The sequence below is a fragment of the Corythoichthys intestinalis genome, chromosome 9 (assembly GCF_030265065.1).
Source record: "Corythoichthys intestinalis isolate RoL2023-P3 chromosome 9, ASM3026506v1, whole genome shotgun sequence".
NCBI lineage: Eukaryota > Metazoa > Chordata > Actinopteri > Syngnathiformes > Syngnathidae > Corythoichthys > Corythoichthys intestinalis.
The window spans coordinates 36,722,621-36,739,057 of record NC_080403.1 but is presented as its reverse complement, the minus strand read 5'-3'; the positions used below and the strand labels follow the sequence as shown (position 1 = coordinate 36,739,057).

The 16,437-nt window shown below is 39.4% G+C and overlaps 1 protein-coding gene across 1 annotated transcript in view; it reads right to left on the bottom strand.

Moving 5' to 3' along the window:
* The window catches only part of prickle2b (prickle homolog 2b), a 192,281-nt gene extending 177,583 nt beyond the window's left edge, over positions 1-14,698 (bottom strand). The window contains exons 1-2 of the mRNA XM_057846143.1: positions 14,556-14,698; positions 13,254-13,339 (exon numbers count right to left, since the gene is read on the bottom strand). Coding sequence (XP_057702126.1) covers positions 13,254-13,339; positions 14,556-14,597 — 128 coding nt within the window. The 5' untranslated portion in view covers positions 14,598-14,698. The remainder of the gene's footprint in view (positions 1-13,253; positions 13,340-14,555) is intronic.
* Positions 14,699-16,437: the final 1,739 nt, after the last annotated feature.

Sequence of the window (16,437 nt, the reverse complement as noted above, 5' to 3'; positions counted from 1 at the left end):
TGGTCTCCCGGGCCACCCGCGCGCCTATTTACCGGCCCTCGGGGATGGCAAGAGGGGACGCACCACCAACCCCATGCCCGTCCCCAACCCCGTCCGCCCACCCGGGCCACGAGCCGCCGCCGCAGCCCCCCAGCCGACACGGCACGCCACGGGGCCCCCAACTGCTTGAATTGCTGCTATTGAAGATGAGACGAAGGGGCCGTTTATATGGTGACTCTCCAAGAATACGAAAAACTTTTTGCATTTGCCTCTCCATTTGAACAATGTCACAATTCCACATAAAAATGATGTAGTATTTAAGCCAGGTCCTAGGGGGCAGTGCAGATTTACAGGGCGACAGAGAATGATGCACTTTGACCCCACCAAGCTCCCTCAGCCCGGAAAAAAATTTGCCCGCCCACTCGAAGCAATGGCATTTTTCTTTTGTTCAAAAAGGCACAAAAAGTGAAACATTCAACATATTTAATTTAAAAATATTAAAACAGTAAATTAAAGCGGACATTCCGCCATATTTGCTGGTGTTAATGTTTAGTAGCACCGCTGCGCACGCCCAATGTGACGTGTACGAGTGCAGACGTTAACGGCGCGGTCTCGCACTGCGGGAGCCTTTGATATGCATGCCGAGGAATCCCCCTCAATCCCCCGCAATTGGATTCTTTCACTTTGGAGGCAAGATTCAGAATTTTTCGTCTTCGCCGAAACCATATGCACGCGAGGCGAGTCCGCTACTCAGTCATTGCGTCTCTGTGTCGCAGAGTCGCCATGTAAACTGCCCCTAATTTTGATTTCATTGTATTTCAGTTTCATTCTGTAAGTGTTGAGGTCATAAGCAGCTGAATACAGTCAGCAAACCACATGGACATCTGACATCGTCATTTCGGAGCTTAGCTCGCTGTCTAGCTAGGACTTAGCTCCAACGTCTTGGCGAGGACAGTACAATGAGATACATATCCATGTTTTTTGATAGTTTTTTTTTTTTTTTTTTTAAAGGGTGGTTTGAGGTATTTAAAGGTTTAATTCCTATTTACGCGAAAATCCAGTTTATGTCACCAGCGCAGGAATGAAACTCGTTCGTAAATGGCGGGGACTACCTGTATTGTCATTCCCATCGATTTTACCATCACCATCATCTTTTTCAAGTGCACCAAAGAGCTATCATCATTCTCTGAGTCCTACCAGTCACTTCATTCAAACCCTTAATCATTCCAGAGGTACTGTACGTGGACACCAGTTCAGTCCACTGCCATGCATTTGGAACACAATCCAAATAGTCAGCCGTCAGCTGATTCCGACAGTTAATGTGTTCTTCAAAAGACTAGTTAAATTACAATCAATTAAATTTTTAAACTTGAGTTGAGTATGGGGGAAATAAAAGTCACAAAGCACGTTTTATGACTACAGACTCAGTATCCCAAAAAACACTCACTGGCACGTGAAAATCGGGCTGTATATTTGGCTATAGAATCTTAAAAATAAGCAAAAAAGTAACACAAGGGAATTTTCTTCTTCATACAGATACCTTTTGATTGGGAACTCCCTGCAGGGACGTTCACAGAAACAGGCGGAAATGAGCGATTATTATGCTATACTATATTTTGAGATCATTTCTGATGTCCTGGTTGAGTACGTTGTACGGGATGTCATTTTAGAACACTTTGCAATGTTTATTTTATGATAGTGGAACTTTTGATAAAGGTTGTGTTCATCGAATGTTTAACAAGGAAATGTAAATTTGAAAGGTTTTTACTTCGTTAAATAACAATGCAACATAACATCACATTTTACGAAGCGAGATCACACTTGTATCCGCTTGAAAATATGTTCCGATACTTAGGATTGGTGTTAAATAAACTGGAGAATGGGATGACCCCAAAATAGGTTTGCCTTGTATCTCTCAAAAATTTTCATCATGCCTCCTCTCCTATGGTCATGTGAATTCACGCATGCAAAAAAATGATGAGAAAATGATCTGTGCACATTTCATGATCACATTACAGTATGTTCTGTGGAATGTCAATGCTCTTAATTCATTGGAATTCAGAAGCTGAGTGACTAAACCCACCAGGTCACAGAAGGTACGGCCGACCCTGTTTCCATGACAGCCATGCATCATGCTCTCAGAGTACAAATTAGTGTTCTCTGCCTTCCCATCTGTATTGTGCACTTATACAATTTATAGAATAACATTGAGGAAAGAGAATCAGAAGCGAAAACAACGATGAATAGGAAGGGTGGCAGTTATGTGAACAGGACAGTGAAATAAGAAACCAGTAGAGAGTCAGTCCAACACCGACTTGGAGCCCAAAGGTCAAAGTATGATTTAGGGCTCCCCGGTTTGTTTTACTTACTACACCACTCATAAATCAAATGATTCCTTTTCAAATCACTTCAAAAAACACCTTTTTAGAATAGATCTACTCTTAAGAACAAAGCACACCGTTTACACAACAAAATGCATCGTTTAAAAAGCCATTTTTCTCCTGAGCTATAGCTGTGCTGCCATGCGCTGCAGATGTGGTACAAGAGAAGCCCTGGAATAAGACAGCAGGACGCTGAGTGTTTTTGTCCCATCACAGAATGAAACTTTGCAGCAAGAAGGCTTATCGCCTCCTTGCCAACAGACACACAGCTTTAGCAATAAATCTGCTCAGTATCTTTTGTGTGGTGCCGACCACCAGTGGCTTCTTGTGCTTTCTTAGCCACCGCCCCACCTCCTCAAACAGAGTCCTCTTTTGCTCTGCCCAAATAGCTAAAAACCATTCATATGTCTTGGCTCTCTGACAGGTTTATTTGCTAGGCCATCTTGTTAACACAGTGAATAGCGGGCCGAGCTGTGTTATGCAAATCACGCTGGGTTACCGAGGGGACAGACGTCAGGAAGCCATTCAGGGTTGGGTTAAAGCTCAACCTGAAACTTCTTTGCGCTACTGCGACCATCCTTCTTCCCCAACACCTCATTCAAGCAGTTTACTTTTAATCTAGCGCAATGTTGCATACAGAGGTAGGCTTTGTCCAGGGCCAGTCAGATCTGGTTCACACACACAAACACACTGAATATGAATGTGACTGCACTTTTAATAAACATTTAGTTTGCCCTACAGGATGAAGGAACTGAAGAATGCAAATAGCAATTTCTATTTGCTTAAACCATCCTTTGTTAAGTCAAGAGTAACAATTAAGTGCTGTACAATCTGAAGATAAAAGCAATGAGAAGAAGAGCGACATGTGAGAACACCCTATCACATAGCATGTTTGCCTCAACGCTCATGGTAATAAACCTGGTAATGAGTCTCATTAGCTAGGGCAAGCATTAATAATGCAAAGGGAGTGTGCTGTTCAAGGAAAACACCTCCTGTTCCTAACCTGCCTAAAGCAGCCAGGTAACAGAAGCTCTACCTCATATTCGGGTTTCTTTAAAGCTGTAATGTGAAGTAAGGTTGGCCAACCATGTTTTTGAATAATATCAATGGCTAAACAGTTATAAGCATATTTTCATTATTTTTTTTAACGCAACCCTTCCAGATTCTTTGTTTAACCCATAGCAACGCCCTTGACAACAAAATTGCTTTTCTTCGGCAATCTTCGGAAATCTTCGGAAATTATGTCACACCGGGAAGTGCGAGGGAAGTCCGCCATAGCTGCCAGCTTCTCGGTAAGATGCCACGGCGGTGTGTGGCAATGTTTTGTTTTCACTCAAACTAAAAGTTGTATGAGTGGCCAAAGGATAGCAGGGCACGTAAATGGACATCTTTCATTCACACGAAGCGAATGAATTTCATGCCATCATCGAGTAGTGTTCTCTGCTGCAAACACTTCGAAGATGCCTGCTTCCTTAACCGGTCTGCTTATGATCAAGGATTTGCCAAAAAGTAAGTGTGATTTTTGGATAGATGACTGATGACTTTCTCAAAGCAGAGCTGCCAACTGTTGTGGAATGAACAGAATAAGCTAGCGACGTTAGCCGAAAGTTAACTCGTGGCAATCCCCGATCATAGTTGTTGTTGCGTTCGCTAGTTTAAGCGTGTTTAAATTGTGCATCATCTATGATCTTGTCCGAAAGGGTTAATCCACTGTCAATCGGGAAAGGGGTGTGGATGTGCACATAAGCGGGTCGGCGTCGCGGTAATTCACGATCACGTTGCAGTAAGAGACACACGCCGCCGGTGAGTTTGTGCACATTTATTTGTATTTGTATTATGTATTTCCACCTTCATGCTTCTAGCATTGCATTGCATTTGTACGGTTCGGCGTTTCTTTCACGGTGATCGCTTGATAGCCTTCTAGTTTGTTTCGCGAGAGCCGCTGACAGGTGACAATTTAGCATGTTGGCCTTGAGTCAATCTCGCAGCGAATCAGCGAGCGCGCAGGTCACGCAGTGAATCATGGGAAATGTAGTCTCCGGACAACACTGAAGTGGTGCTTTGTAATCTGTTCGCTTGTGTGAAAAAACTACATTTCCTCACGCCATTAGACGCCACTTTGATTTCTTATTGTTGCCACAATAAAGTGGAGAAAGCCATCGACGACTGTGATATAGTGGATATTATTGTGTTAGTTGTAATACGGGAGTTCACCAGTAGAGGGTACGCATGTCATTTAGATGTGTTATTGTTTGTGCCTTACTCCTTGACTAAAAGAGAGAAAAGTTGTTGTTCAGAGTCACTTGGCAAGACATTGAGTAAAGTTGTAAAAGCCAATAAAGGTGTCGTGTGGGTCACTCGGTCAAGATATAACAACGACTCATCTCCTTCTTTCCCCCCAATGTTTTTATATTATTATTTTATATGCACGAGAGCTGCCGGATCTGCCAAAATGAACATGAAGTCTGATTATTATTTTTTTTTAACAATGTCATCAGATAGACAAAAACATAAAATTATGTGCAAATGTCTGCATCTTCAAATCATGAAAATAATAACAGCCTATATCTTACCAATGTTGTAATCTCGATGGGTCTTGTATCCATTCCATGTCAGGTAGTCTAGGCACATTGTTTGCATTCTGATTAGCGTCTGGCAAATACATGTTAGGTCCAACATAAAATTCCAAGCTCCTCTTCTTCCTCCAACTCTTCAAAAACTTGGATCTCCTCCCTTGCGCTTGATCTATCGCTTATATCGCTGTTTGAATCATTGTTTGAAGGGCTTTGTATGGCGGCCGTATGTATGGAGGTGCCATCGCGTTCCCAGTGTGATGTATCACTTCCGGGTTCGTCCCCTTTCAGGCTCGAACTTCAGAAACGCGATTATTTTGTCACATATACAACATATAAATTATTTTTTCATGCTTTATTTGTTTGACAATGTGCAATTACTTTACTAGTGACCCTATTTGGCATGTGAAGAAATTACTTCACATTACTGCTTTAAGGCACATGACAACAACCTCGAAACCAGGAATGGTTTCTACTGGTCTTGTTTCTCATACACCTGACAAAAAAGACCTTCGAACAAATAATGACAATAAGAATACTGTAATATGCATACCGATGCTGGGAGTCACTACACTTCAAAGTCCTACTTATGGCAAACTTATATAGATTGAGAATTCTACAATTACAAGCTGTGACTTTGTTGGCTGCAATAATAATGCATTTAAAATGTACTTTGCTGGTGTGCGTAAAGTAGAACAATAAAAGCATTGCGTTTTGCTTGTTTTTGTGGTGACTAGCTCGCATGCATAGGTATATACAGTGCCTTGCAAAAGTATTCGGCTCCCTTGAATCTTGCAACCTTTCACCACATTTCAGGCTTCAAACATAAAGATATGAAATTTAATTTTTTTGTCAAGAATCAACAACAAGTGGGACACAATCGTGAAGTGGAACAACATTTATTGGATGATTTAAACTTTTTTAACAAATAAAAAACTGAAAAGTGGGGCGTGCAATATTATTCGGCCCCTTTACTTTCAGTGCAGCAAACTCACTCCAGAAGTTCAGTGAGGATCTCTGAATGATCCAATGTTGTCCTAAATGACCGATGATGATAAATCGAATCCAAATGTGTGTAATCAAGTCTCCGTATAAATGCACCTGCTCTGTGATAGTCTCAGGGTTCTGTTCAAAGTGCAGAGAGCATTATGAAAACCAAGGAACACACCAGGCAGGTCCGAGATACTGTTGTGGAGAAGTTTAAAGCCGGATTTGGATACAAAAAGATTTCCCAAGCTTTAAACATCTCAAGGAGCACTGTGCAAGCCATCATATTGAAATGGAAGGAGCATCAGACCACTGCAAATCTACCAAGACCCGGCTGTCCTTCCAAACTTTCTTCTCAAACAAGGAGAAAACTGATCAGAGATGCAGCCAAGAGGCCCATGATCACTCTGGATGAACTGCAGAGATCTACAGCTGAGGTGGGCGAGTCTGTCCATAGGACAACAATCAGTCGTACACTGCACAAATCTGGCCTTTATGGAAGAGTGGCAAGAAGAAAGCCATTTCTCAAAGATATCCATAAAAAGTCTCGTTTAAAGTTTGCCACAAGCCACCTGGGAGACACACCAAACATGTGGAGAAGGTGCTCTGGTCAGATGAAACCAAAATTGAACTTTTTGGCCACAATGCAAAACGATATGTTTGGCGTAAAAGCAACACAGCTCATCACCCTGAACACACCATCCCCACTGTCAAACATGGTGGTGGCAGCATCTTGGTTTAGGCCTGCTTTTCCTCAGCAGGGACAGGGAAGATGGTTAAAATTGACGGGAAGATGGATGCAGCCAAATACAGGAACATTCTGGAAGAAAACCTGTTGGTATCTGTACAAGACCTGAGACTAGGACGGAGATTTATCTTCCAACAGGACAATGATCCAAAACATAAAGCCAAATCTACAATGGAATGGTTAAAAAATAAACGTATCCAGGTGTTAGAATGGCCAAGTCAAAGTCCAGACCTGAATCCAATCGAGAATCTGTGGAAAGAGCTGAAGACTGCTGTTCACAAACACTCTCCATCCAACCTCACTGAGCTCGAGCTGTTTTGCAAGGAAGAATGGGCAAGAATGTCAGTCTCTCGATGTGCAAAACTGATAGAAACATACCCCAAGTGACTTGCATCTGTAATTGGAGCAAAAGGTGGCGCTACAAAGTATTAACGCAAGGGGGCCGAATAATATTGTACGCCCCACTTTTCAGTTTTTTATTTGTTAAAAAAGTTTAAATTATCCAATAAATTTTGTTCCACTTCACAATTGTGTCCCACTTGTTGTTGATTCTTGACAAAAAATTCAAATTTTATATCTTTATGTTTGAAGCCTGAAATGTGGCGAAAGGTTGCAAGGTTCAAGGGGGCCGAATACTTTTGCAAGGCACTGTATGTCATCAAATGCACTGACTAGATTACCAGAGACTGCAGTGAAACAATAACAGCGTATACTACGGGGTGTTCACAAAATCGATCCTGAGACATATCGCGATATTACGTCGCGCAGTTTTCGTATTATTTCAAAATAAGTCTGTATCAATCATTATCATCACGTGTGTTTTTGATGGAAATAAAGAATTTAGTGCAGACTGGTGAAGTAACAACAACGTTAGACTAATTCAAGTGGTTTCTGTATATTGCTCTCTAGTCGATAGCTGCTACCAATGGGGTATTTACACACCTATAGAAGCCCAGCGTCAGTCAATGTAAACAGTAACATTAGCTGCTGTTGGCTGTGTGCTGCAGGCGGCACACCTCAGCAATGGCAGACGGGGTGCTTCCGGTTGTTTTGTCTCTAAAATGTGTGCTTATTTTGGCTTTTACTGCACAAATAGAGGCATGGAGTATTTAGAATCCTGCATTTAGGCAGGTTTGGACTAAAGCAGGTCTGCATTAAAAAAAGACAAAAAGTGATAATAAAAGCCATATGTTGTTCAAACATAAAACAAAAACATTTTTACTTGAGTGCTGTATGAAGTTCCAGGAAGAAATTGCTATAAATGTACTTTTATGCATACGCGGAGATTGAGGGGAGGGAGGAGGGGCAGTGTCCCCGGTGACCGAAAAATGTCATTGCATGTAATTGACTTTCCTATATACTGTATATATAAATATGAATTTAAAATAAAGACCTACCTGGTAAAATGTTGTCTATAAAAGTAGTAAAGAAATAAAACAAATAACAAAAATGAATAAAACGAACAAGAATCCAACCAAGTATTTCATAATGGGTCAAAATGATTTTTCAAGTGTAGTATCATGATTAATCGGGATCTAATCGAATCGTGACATGTGAATCGTGATACGAATCGTATTGCCTAGATATGAGGCAATACACACCCTTAGTGTGTGTGTGTGTGTGTGTATTGTTTTACTTAATTAACCCTAAAAAAAACGAGTATAAGCCCTTCATTCGACTACAACTATACCCAATAGATTAACTCTTATAGTTACAAACACATATATATTTTTTTTTCCCCAAAAAGGAACTTCCCCATGCTAGTAGACCGCCAAAATCTGCGGCTCATTCTGGGTGTTACATCATCTTCTGTCAACCCTTTTCTGTCACTTTTATAATGCATTGTTAAGATACTCTTTATCCCCTTTTGTTCTGAGTTGTTGTTTTTAAACCATTAATCACAGACACAGTTTTATGATTTTATGATTATCACTTCACACACTAATCTAAAAGTATCATAACATTATTCCTACTTCTACCAGACTGTGGTCAACAGAGACAGTCAACTACGATAAAGGAAACTCCTGCTATGCAGACCTTACAAATGCCAGCTGCTCAATTTAGCGACATTCTTCTGGCGACCAGGAAATAGTTGTTGCAGAATTCAGATTCGACAGACACCGGAATGTTGGGACAAAAACTCCTAACTAACTAAATAAATAAAACATGCACATCTTGAGGCGAATGTTTGAATAGGCCTGGGTAATTTTCAATATACAACAACTCACCGTTGTGTTGACTGAATGAGAAATGCCTCAACACACATAGTCAACTCACAATAAAAGATAAACCTGAATCCTCTCCCTTCAGTGCGATTGAAGCAACATAAGAGGGGAAAAACTCTATCTGGACCACAGCATGTAGTGTAGTATTTCTAGTCAAGGTCCTTTGTAGGATTAATCTTTCAATGAACCCTGAGGCCTTCTTGCCAGAACTTTCACTATAGGTTAGTTTATCGAGTTTGTGTCTTTAAGAATTTTTGAAATTTTGGTAATAGAACAAAAACGCAAAAAGTTGGGATTTTCAGTAAACAATGTGTAGGAAAAAAGGTGTGAGTTAGGATATTATTTTGAATAAACACAAATAATATGAAGTAGTAGACTGTGTACCTAACCCTCAACCGTTCAAAATTTAGTAATAAGTAAGAACAATCCAATACAGTTTTTCACCTTTTTCAGCTGACCACATAGACTAACACCATGAACAACAACATACAGTGGGGCAAATAACTATTTAGTCAACCACCAATTGTGCAAGTTCTCCTACTTGAAAAGATTAGAGAGGCCTGTAATTGTCAACGTGGGTAAACCTCAACCATGAGAGAATGTGGGGGGAAAAAACAGAAAATCACACTGTTTGATTTTTAAAGAATTTATTTCCAAATTAGAGTGGAAAATAAGTATTTGGTTAGCTACAAACAAGCAAGATTTCCGGCTGTAAAAGAGGTCTAACTTCTTCTAACAAGGTCTAACGAGGACTAACGAGGCTCCACTCATTACCTGTATTAATGGCACCTGTTTTAACTCATTATCGGTATAAAAGACACCTGTCCACAACCTCGGTCAGTCACACACCAAACTCCACTATGGCCAAGACCAAAGAGCTGTCGAAGTCGAATGAATAGGGCCATGTATCGAGAGATTTTGAGTGAAAATCTCCTTCCATCAGCAAGGGTATTGTACATGAGACGTGGCTGGGTCTTTCAGCATGACAATGATCCCAAACACACAGCCAGGGCAACAAAGGAGTGGCTTCGTAAGAAGCATTTCAAGGTCCTGTAGTGGCCTAGCAAGTCTCCAGATCTAAACCCCATAGAAAATCTGTGGAGGGAGTTAAAGTCCGTGTTGCCCAACAACAGCCCCAAAACATCACTGCTCTAGAGGAGAGGGTTAGGGGTTAGGGTCTGCATGGAGGAATGGGCCAAAATACCAGCAACACTGTGTGAAAAGCTTGTGAAGAGTTACAGAAGACGTTTGGCCTCCGTTATTGCCAACAAAGGGTACATAACAAAGTATTGAGATGAACTTTTGGTATTGACCAAATACTTATTTTCCACCATGATTTGCAAATAAATTCTTTAAAAATCAAACAATGTGATTTCATGGGTTTTTTTCCCCACATTCTGTCTCTCATGGTTGAAGTTTACCCATGTTGACAATTACAGGCCTCTCTAATATTTTCAAGTGGGAGAACTTGCACAATTAGTGGTTGACTAAATACTTATTTGCTCCACTATATGTGCCGTCTCTGCCTCTTCTATGTCTAACCTCTTTTGGGTCACATGAAGTCCACCAAATTCCACAGCACATAATTACACTAGGACCATACAAAAAGGGAAAACAAGTTTATATTCACTTGAAAGTCAGGTAGTAAATTCTTTGCGATGCAGCAAAGGTTTTTTTTTGTCTTGGACAAAAACTTGCTGGAGCTGTAAAACAGCTGGCCAGCCTCCAATGGCCTCTGTCCACAGACAGCATTGATCCTTGTTTGCTGGAGGGAAAAGAAGTTTATTTTATTGTGAGACCGCAAAGACGAGCAATTAAAGGGCGCATTCCTATGCCTGCTGTTACTCCTACAACAGTTTACTTTACAGCAAAGGATGAAAGTGACCGTCCCATTCTATTGTGGATTTCCTAAACCCATAGCTGCTACCATATTCATCAGTTTGGGGTTGGCACAACTAAGTTGTTTTTGTTCAGTGGTGTGAAGACAAAACAACAGCACAATAAACAGCCTTGGAGAGTCACTTTTTTCGGCTGATCCACGCTGTTAACATCACTGCAAGTCGGCGCTCCCAACCAGTCCATTGTTTGAATTCCAACACGAAGCTGGAATTTCTAATCAGCAAATATTTAACTCTGATTTTTTTGTTGTGTACAAAAATGTGCTTCAGCCGACACCCGAGGACATCAAAACATCTCCTTCTTCCCACAACATTTAGTGAGTGTCAGTATGCTTGGCAGGTTATGGGAGTCAGCTGATACTCATTGAAATTAGAGTTAATGTGATGCTCTGCGGTTTACATTGCCACAGCAGAACAGAACACATAAGTCACACATTCACACACTGACCTGAACCACCTGTATTCCTTAGCAGGATCACATTATTTTACAGTACAAAATACACAATGTTTAAGTAAATGTATGCTTTTCCAATGTTCCCTCCTGAAGTCTATCAAGTGAAGAACAATGGTTTTCTCTCAGTAGTGTAACAATCTAAATGTTTAAGCGCACCAGTGGTGTAAAGGCCAAAAAGACTTCTAAATGTTGTTATTGCAGGGAGGGTGTTGGAATATCCGGTCACATGTCATGTATGGAAACTAGGGCTGTCAAACGATTAAAATTTTTAATCGAGTTAATTACAGCTTAAAAATTAAATAATCGTAATTAATCGCAATTCAAACAATCACAACCATATGCCATATTTTTCTGTAAATTATTGTTGGAATGGAAAGATAAGTCACAAGATGGATATATACATTCAAATACAGTACATAAGGACTATTTGTTTATTATAACAATAAATCAACAAGATGGCATTAACATTATTAACATTCTGTTAAAGCGATCCATGGATAGAAAGACTTGTAGTTCTTAAAAGAAAAATGTTAGTACAAGTTATAGAAATTTTATATTAAAACCCCTCTTAATGTTTTCGTTTTAATAAAATTTGTAAAATTTTCAATCAAAAAATAAACTAGTAGCCCGCCATTGTTGATGTCAATAATTACTTACACAATGCTCATGAGTGCTGAAACCTATAAAATCAGTCGCACACAAGCGCCAGCAGAGGGCGGCAAAACTCCATAAAACACAATTAACAAGCAGTTCACTGTACTTTCATTTAAATCTGTCTGAGCGGGGGGAGTGCGTTAATTGCGTCAAATATTTTAACGTGATTAATTTAAAAAAGTAATTAACGCCCGTTAACGCGATACTTATGACAGCCCTAATGGAAACCCATACATTTGTGGGTTTCGTCTCTTTTACAAAAATAAATTACACTAATGTGGATGCCCCTCAAAGAAAAAAAAAACTACTGTGTAATGCACAATACAGTTAAAGCAACACTTTGCAACTTTTCAGTTTGGTCGATTTTAGCAATGCTGGTAGACAAAAGCGGTAGTGTTCTGCCTTAAGGAAGACTGCATTTCCCATGATGACCAGTGCTGCGTTTCCCATGAGGACCAGCTGACACCTGAACAGTGTTATAAAATCATCAATGAATCAAAAATCCTGGTCACCTGCAGATGGATTAAACAACATTTGTGTTTCCAGTGGCTGTGTGTAGGACAGATAGTAACAAGGTAATGAATCCAATTGTGGCTAAATAATAGCATATGACGGTTAGCAACCATGTGGCTTTAGTGTGGCCAACCCCCGACTCCACCCGAACTCGTCAGCGTTGACGAGAGTGTTGGTGGTGTTGTCACACCAGCAGTGAAAGCCGGGCTAATGTTTATTCTGTATATCCTGTTAGCATCTTTTTTTTTCTTCCTCAGACAAAACTTTTTGTCTCTTTTGTTGCTCCGCCATCTTTGCAGCATTTGCGGGAAAGTGTTTGCATAGACTTCTGTCTTTATAATGAATGGCGAAAGTGACGTATGCCGTAGAGTAGGCACATTTGTAGTTTTCTTTTTGTGTGTGGCAGGGTTCCTGCCACCCTTCACAAAGTTAATTTGTGCCGGTGAAAGCGATACAGACCCCCTCAAGATATAAAAGAGGTGTCATTCAACTGTTTGTCAGTCGACATATTATCACAAATATTATGAATATATTTTATAAAGGTTGAAAAGTTACCTAGTGTTGCTTTAAATACATTTAAAAAAGGCCAAATCAATTTTACTAAGCACCGAGAATACCAATAGATAATCAGTCTATATCATAATGAAGCATTAATGTTTAGGTCATATTTAAAAGCTCAACCACTCACCTGGTTCCATGGTGGGGAAGAAACTTTGACTTTGTTATTACATTGACCTGTGACTTGACTGAGTGCAGCAAACATTCCTCACGTTGCCATTAAAATTTGCACAACAAATTTGATGTATTCCTTGGTTAATGCTAATAAGATAATGAAAATTACCTCCATTTGTGCAAGGTGAATCCAGGACACTGCTCTTCAGAAGTACAACAAGACTGTCTCCTCAGTGGCTCTCCAGCAGGCTTTAGCTTGGAAAAAATATAAGATCATTTGGATTAGGGGTGTGCCCAAATATTGAAATGGTGATATATCGTGATACTTTGTATCCCAAAAGGTTATCGATATGCTCCTGCCAAGAATCGAGATATCGTTTTAAAAATGTGTAAATGTCTAAAAAAAATAAATAAATAAAAAGGAACCAACAAGTTGCTACCAAAATCTTCCACTATAATAGAGTCTTAGTTAACTCTAAGGCTGCATTGACGGTGCACGACGCCCAATCCATTTAGACTGGGAACGTTCGTTCATCCGAAACCAGAGCATTCACATTCATTCTGTCCAATTTTCAGGGCATTTACAGGTCACTTGCGGTTCATTTTAGGGCATATACAGGTCATTTCCTGTTGAGTTTGAGTCACTGCCGATTCATTTGGGTGATTCCCAGGTCAGTTCCTGTTCTGTAACTCAAAACAAACTGGAAGTGACCCATAAAATACCCTAAAATCAACAGGAAGTAACTGAAAATCAACAGGTAAATGACCTTAAATGGCCCAAAATTACCTCATTGCCTGGCATTGGCTGCCACTGACGGCTATAGACGTCCAGTCAGTTCAAATGGATTGGACATCTACTAGTGATAAACTCATTCCAATTCACAGCAGAAGCTTGTTTTTTTGTTTATTAGTTGTTTGTAGACTATCCTACAATGATTTCCTGACCAATGTATTGATAATCGTTGTATCGCCATATCGTCAGATCATTGTTATCGTGAGCTTTGTATCGCAAATCGTATCGTATCGTGAGGTACCAAGAGGTTCCCACTCCTAATTTGGATACAAGTGGTCACTGACATTCCCCATCAATAAACACCCAGCATATAAAAACCAAGCACAATTTGATAAAAAAATTTAAAAAGTAAATTATGAAATATACGTGAACTAACTTTTCCACAAAGATCTAAAAGTGGTAAAAGTATGACTCTATCATTAACTAGTTTACTTTTTAGAAAATCCCTGTGAATCCATTTTAAGTATGAAAGTTAAACCCACCTTTGCTAGACAAAAAACTGAATATATTTATGCTAGTGTGACTGACAGCACATGTAATTAGTTACGACTGCTATGGCAACGTAACGCAAACGAATAAACTGGGAATGTGATGCGTAAAAAATAATAATTTTAAAAAACAAGTTTATGCCTCATTATTTAAAATAAAGTGTGTTGGAGAAAAAACTTGTCAACATACCGATCTGTTAGAATCTCTCTTCTTCAAGTTGCGAGGAAACATGTCAAACTGATTCCAGCAGGAAAAGTCGAGTTGAAAAACGACGAACGCCGCACAGTCAAAATACTTGAGGTCCTTGTTCACCGAAGACTTATCACCGATAAAGTAGGAGGCAAAAAAAAAAAAAAAAAGAAAAAATTGCTGTCAAGCGGCAGCCTTCTTTAAAACAAGTTTGGATGTTCCGGGTCGCAGACTCGCAGCTCCACCCTCTCTACACGCAGCCAATCAAGAGTGACGAAATAATTCTCAAATAAAAGGCCACATTGAAATTAATCTAAATAAAACTCATGATGTAAAACTGGGATTTCTGAACTTCAGGCAAAAATAAGGACATAAAAAACAAAACAAAACAAAAAACGGAATAATTGTGTAAATAGTTATCCTGATGAACAGTACATATCGTCTGATTGTGTCACTGAATTTTTGTCTTTAAGTCCGTTTGTTGCATAAAATATTCAAATAAATGCTAATGAGTTATTGATCTGAGCGGGGAAAAAGTTTATTGTTTGTTACTGACAGGTGCCTGGGTGGAAAGAAAATAATGATGGCATGCCATCACTAATTACAGTGATCCCTCATTTTTAGCAGTTAATGGGGACCAATAAACACACACAAAAAACACATTAAAAAAAACATGTTTGAGTGTGTGTGTGTTCAATGTATTTATTCAGATTAGCATTGGAAAGATACATATGAGACATGTTTTTCCCCCAAAGTATAGTTTAAATTAAATTTTAAAAAATATATATATTTTTTAAATATGTTACTGTCCCACCGAATTATTTTTAAACAAGAATAACTCAGCAAAATGCTTGTCTTTCTTAAATGCTTTACTGAATGAGTCCACTCAAATCCGCTCACGCTGCTCACTTATTCACACACAATGGCTAAGTTCATACTGCTGGTCTGAATGCACAATTCCGATTTTTTATTACCATATTGGCCCGAATATAAGACGGTGTTTTTTTGCATTGAAATAAGATTGAAAAAGAGGGGGTAGTTTTATATTTGCGGTCTAGACATTATACCCATTCACGACCAGTGTTGTTAATTTTACTGAAAAAAAGTAATTAATTATAGTTACAAATTACTTCTCCCAAAAAGTAATTGCGTTAGTAACTCAATTACCTGAATGTAAGAGTAATTGGTTACTTGGCAAAGTAATTGGTGATAATTACTTTTTTTTTTCCTCAAAAAAAAAAAAAAAAAAAAAAAAAAAAAAACAGTGGCCACACTATGTGAAGTTTTTTGTGAAGTTTTTTGGTACAATTGGCCCGAGCCCAATTCTTTACCCTAATTTACCCTTTACCCTGAATCAACTGTTAAAAGTTGTTAAAATTGCTCCCATTATTGCATTAGTTCCCTTTTTTTTTTTTTTTTTTGTTTCAAGACTACAGTTAGTTAGACTTCACTTTGATGGTTAATGCCGTTATTGCAATTTTGTTGTTTTATCTGCATGAATTCTGATTTGGGAGACTTGACATCTCAGACCGCCACCAAATTCTGGAAAAATGTGGCCCAGATCAAATTTAAACCACATACGAAAGTGACCCAGATCGGATTTGAAATGGTCTACTTCTATGCGACTTGTCCCGTTCAGACTGTCAAGTTAATGTCTCACTCCAGTCGGAAAAAGACAAAAAAATCGGATTTGTGCATGAAGACCTGCAGTATGAACCTAGCCTATGAGTCACAACAGCACATGTTTAACAAGCTCATACAATCGGCCCCTTTCAAGGTAGGCGCTCCCAAGCTTCTCTGGCAAGGTCAAAGCTTCAGAGCTGTCACTCATCGTTAACTTTAAAAAGCAGCTCCTTGGTGAGCAAGAAAAGCAGCAGCAGGG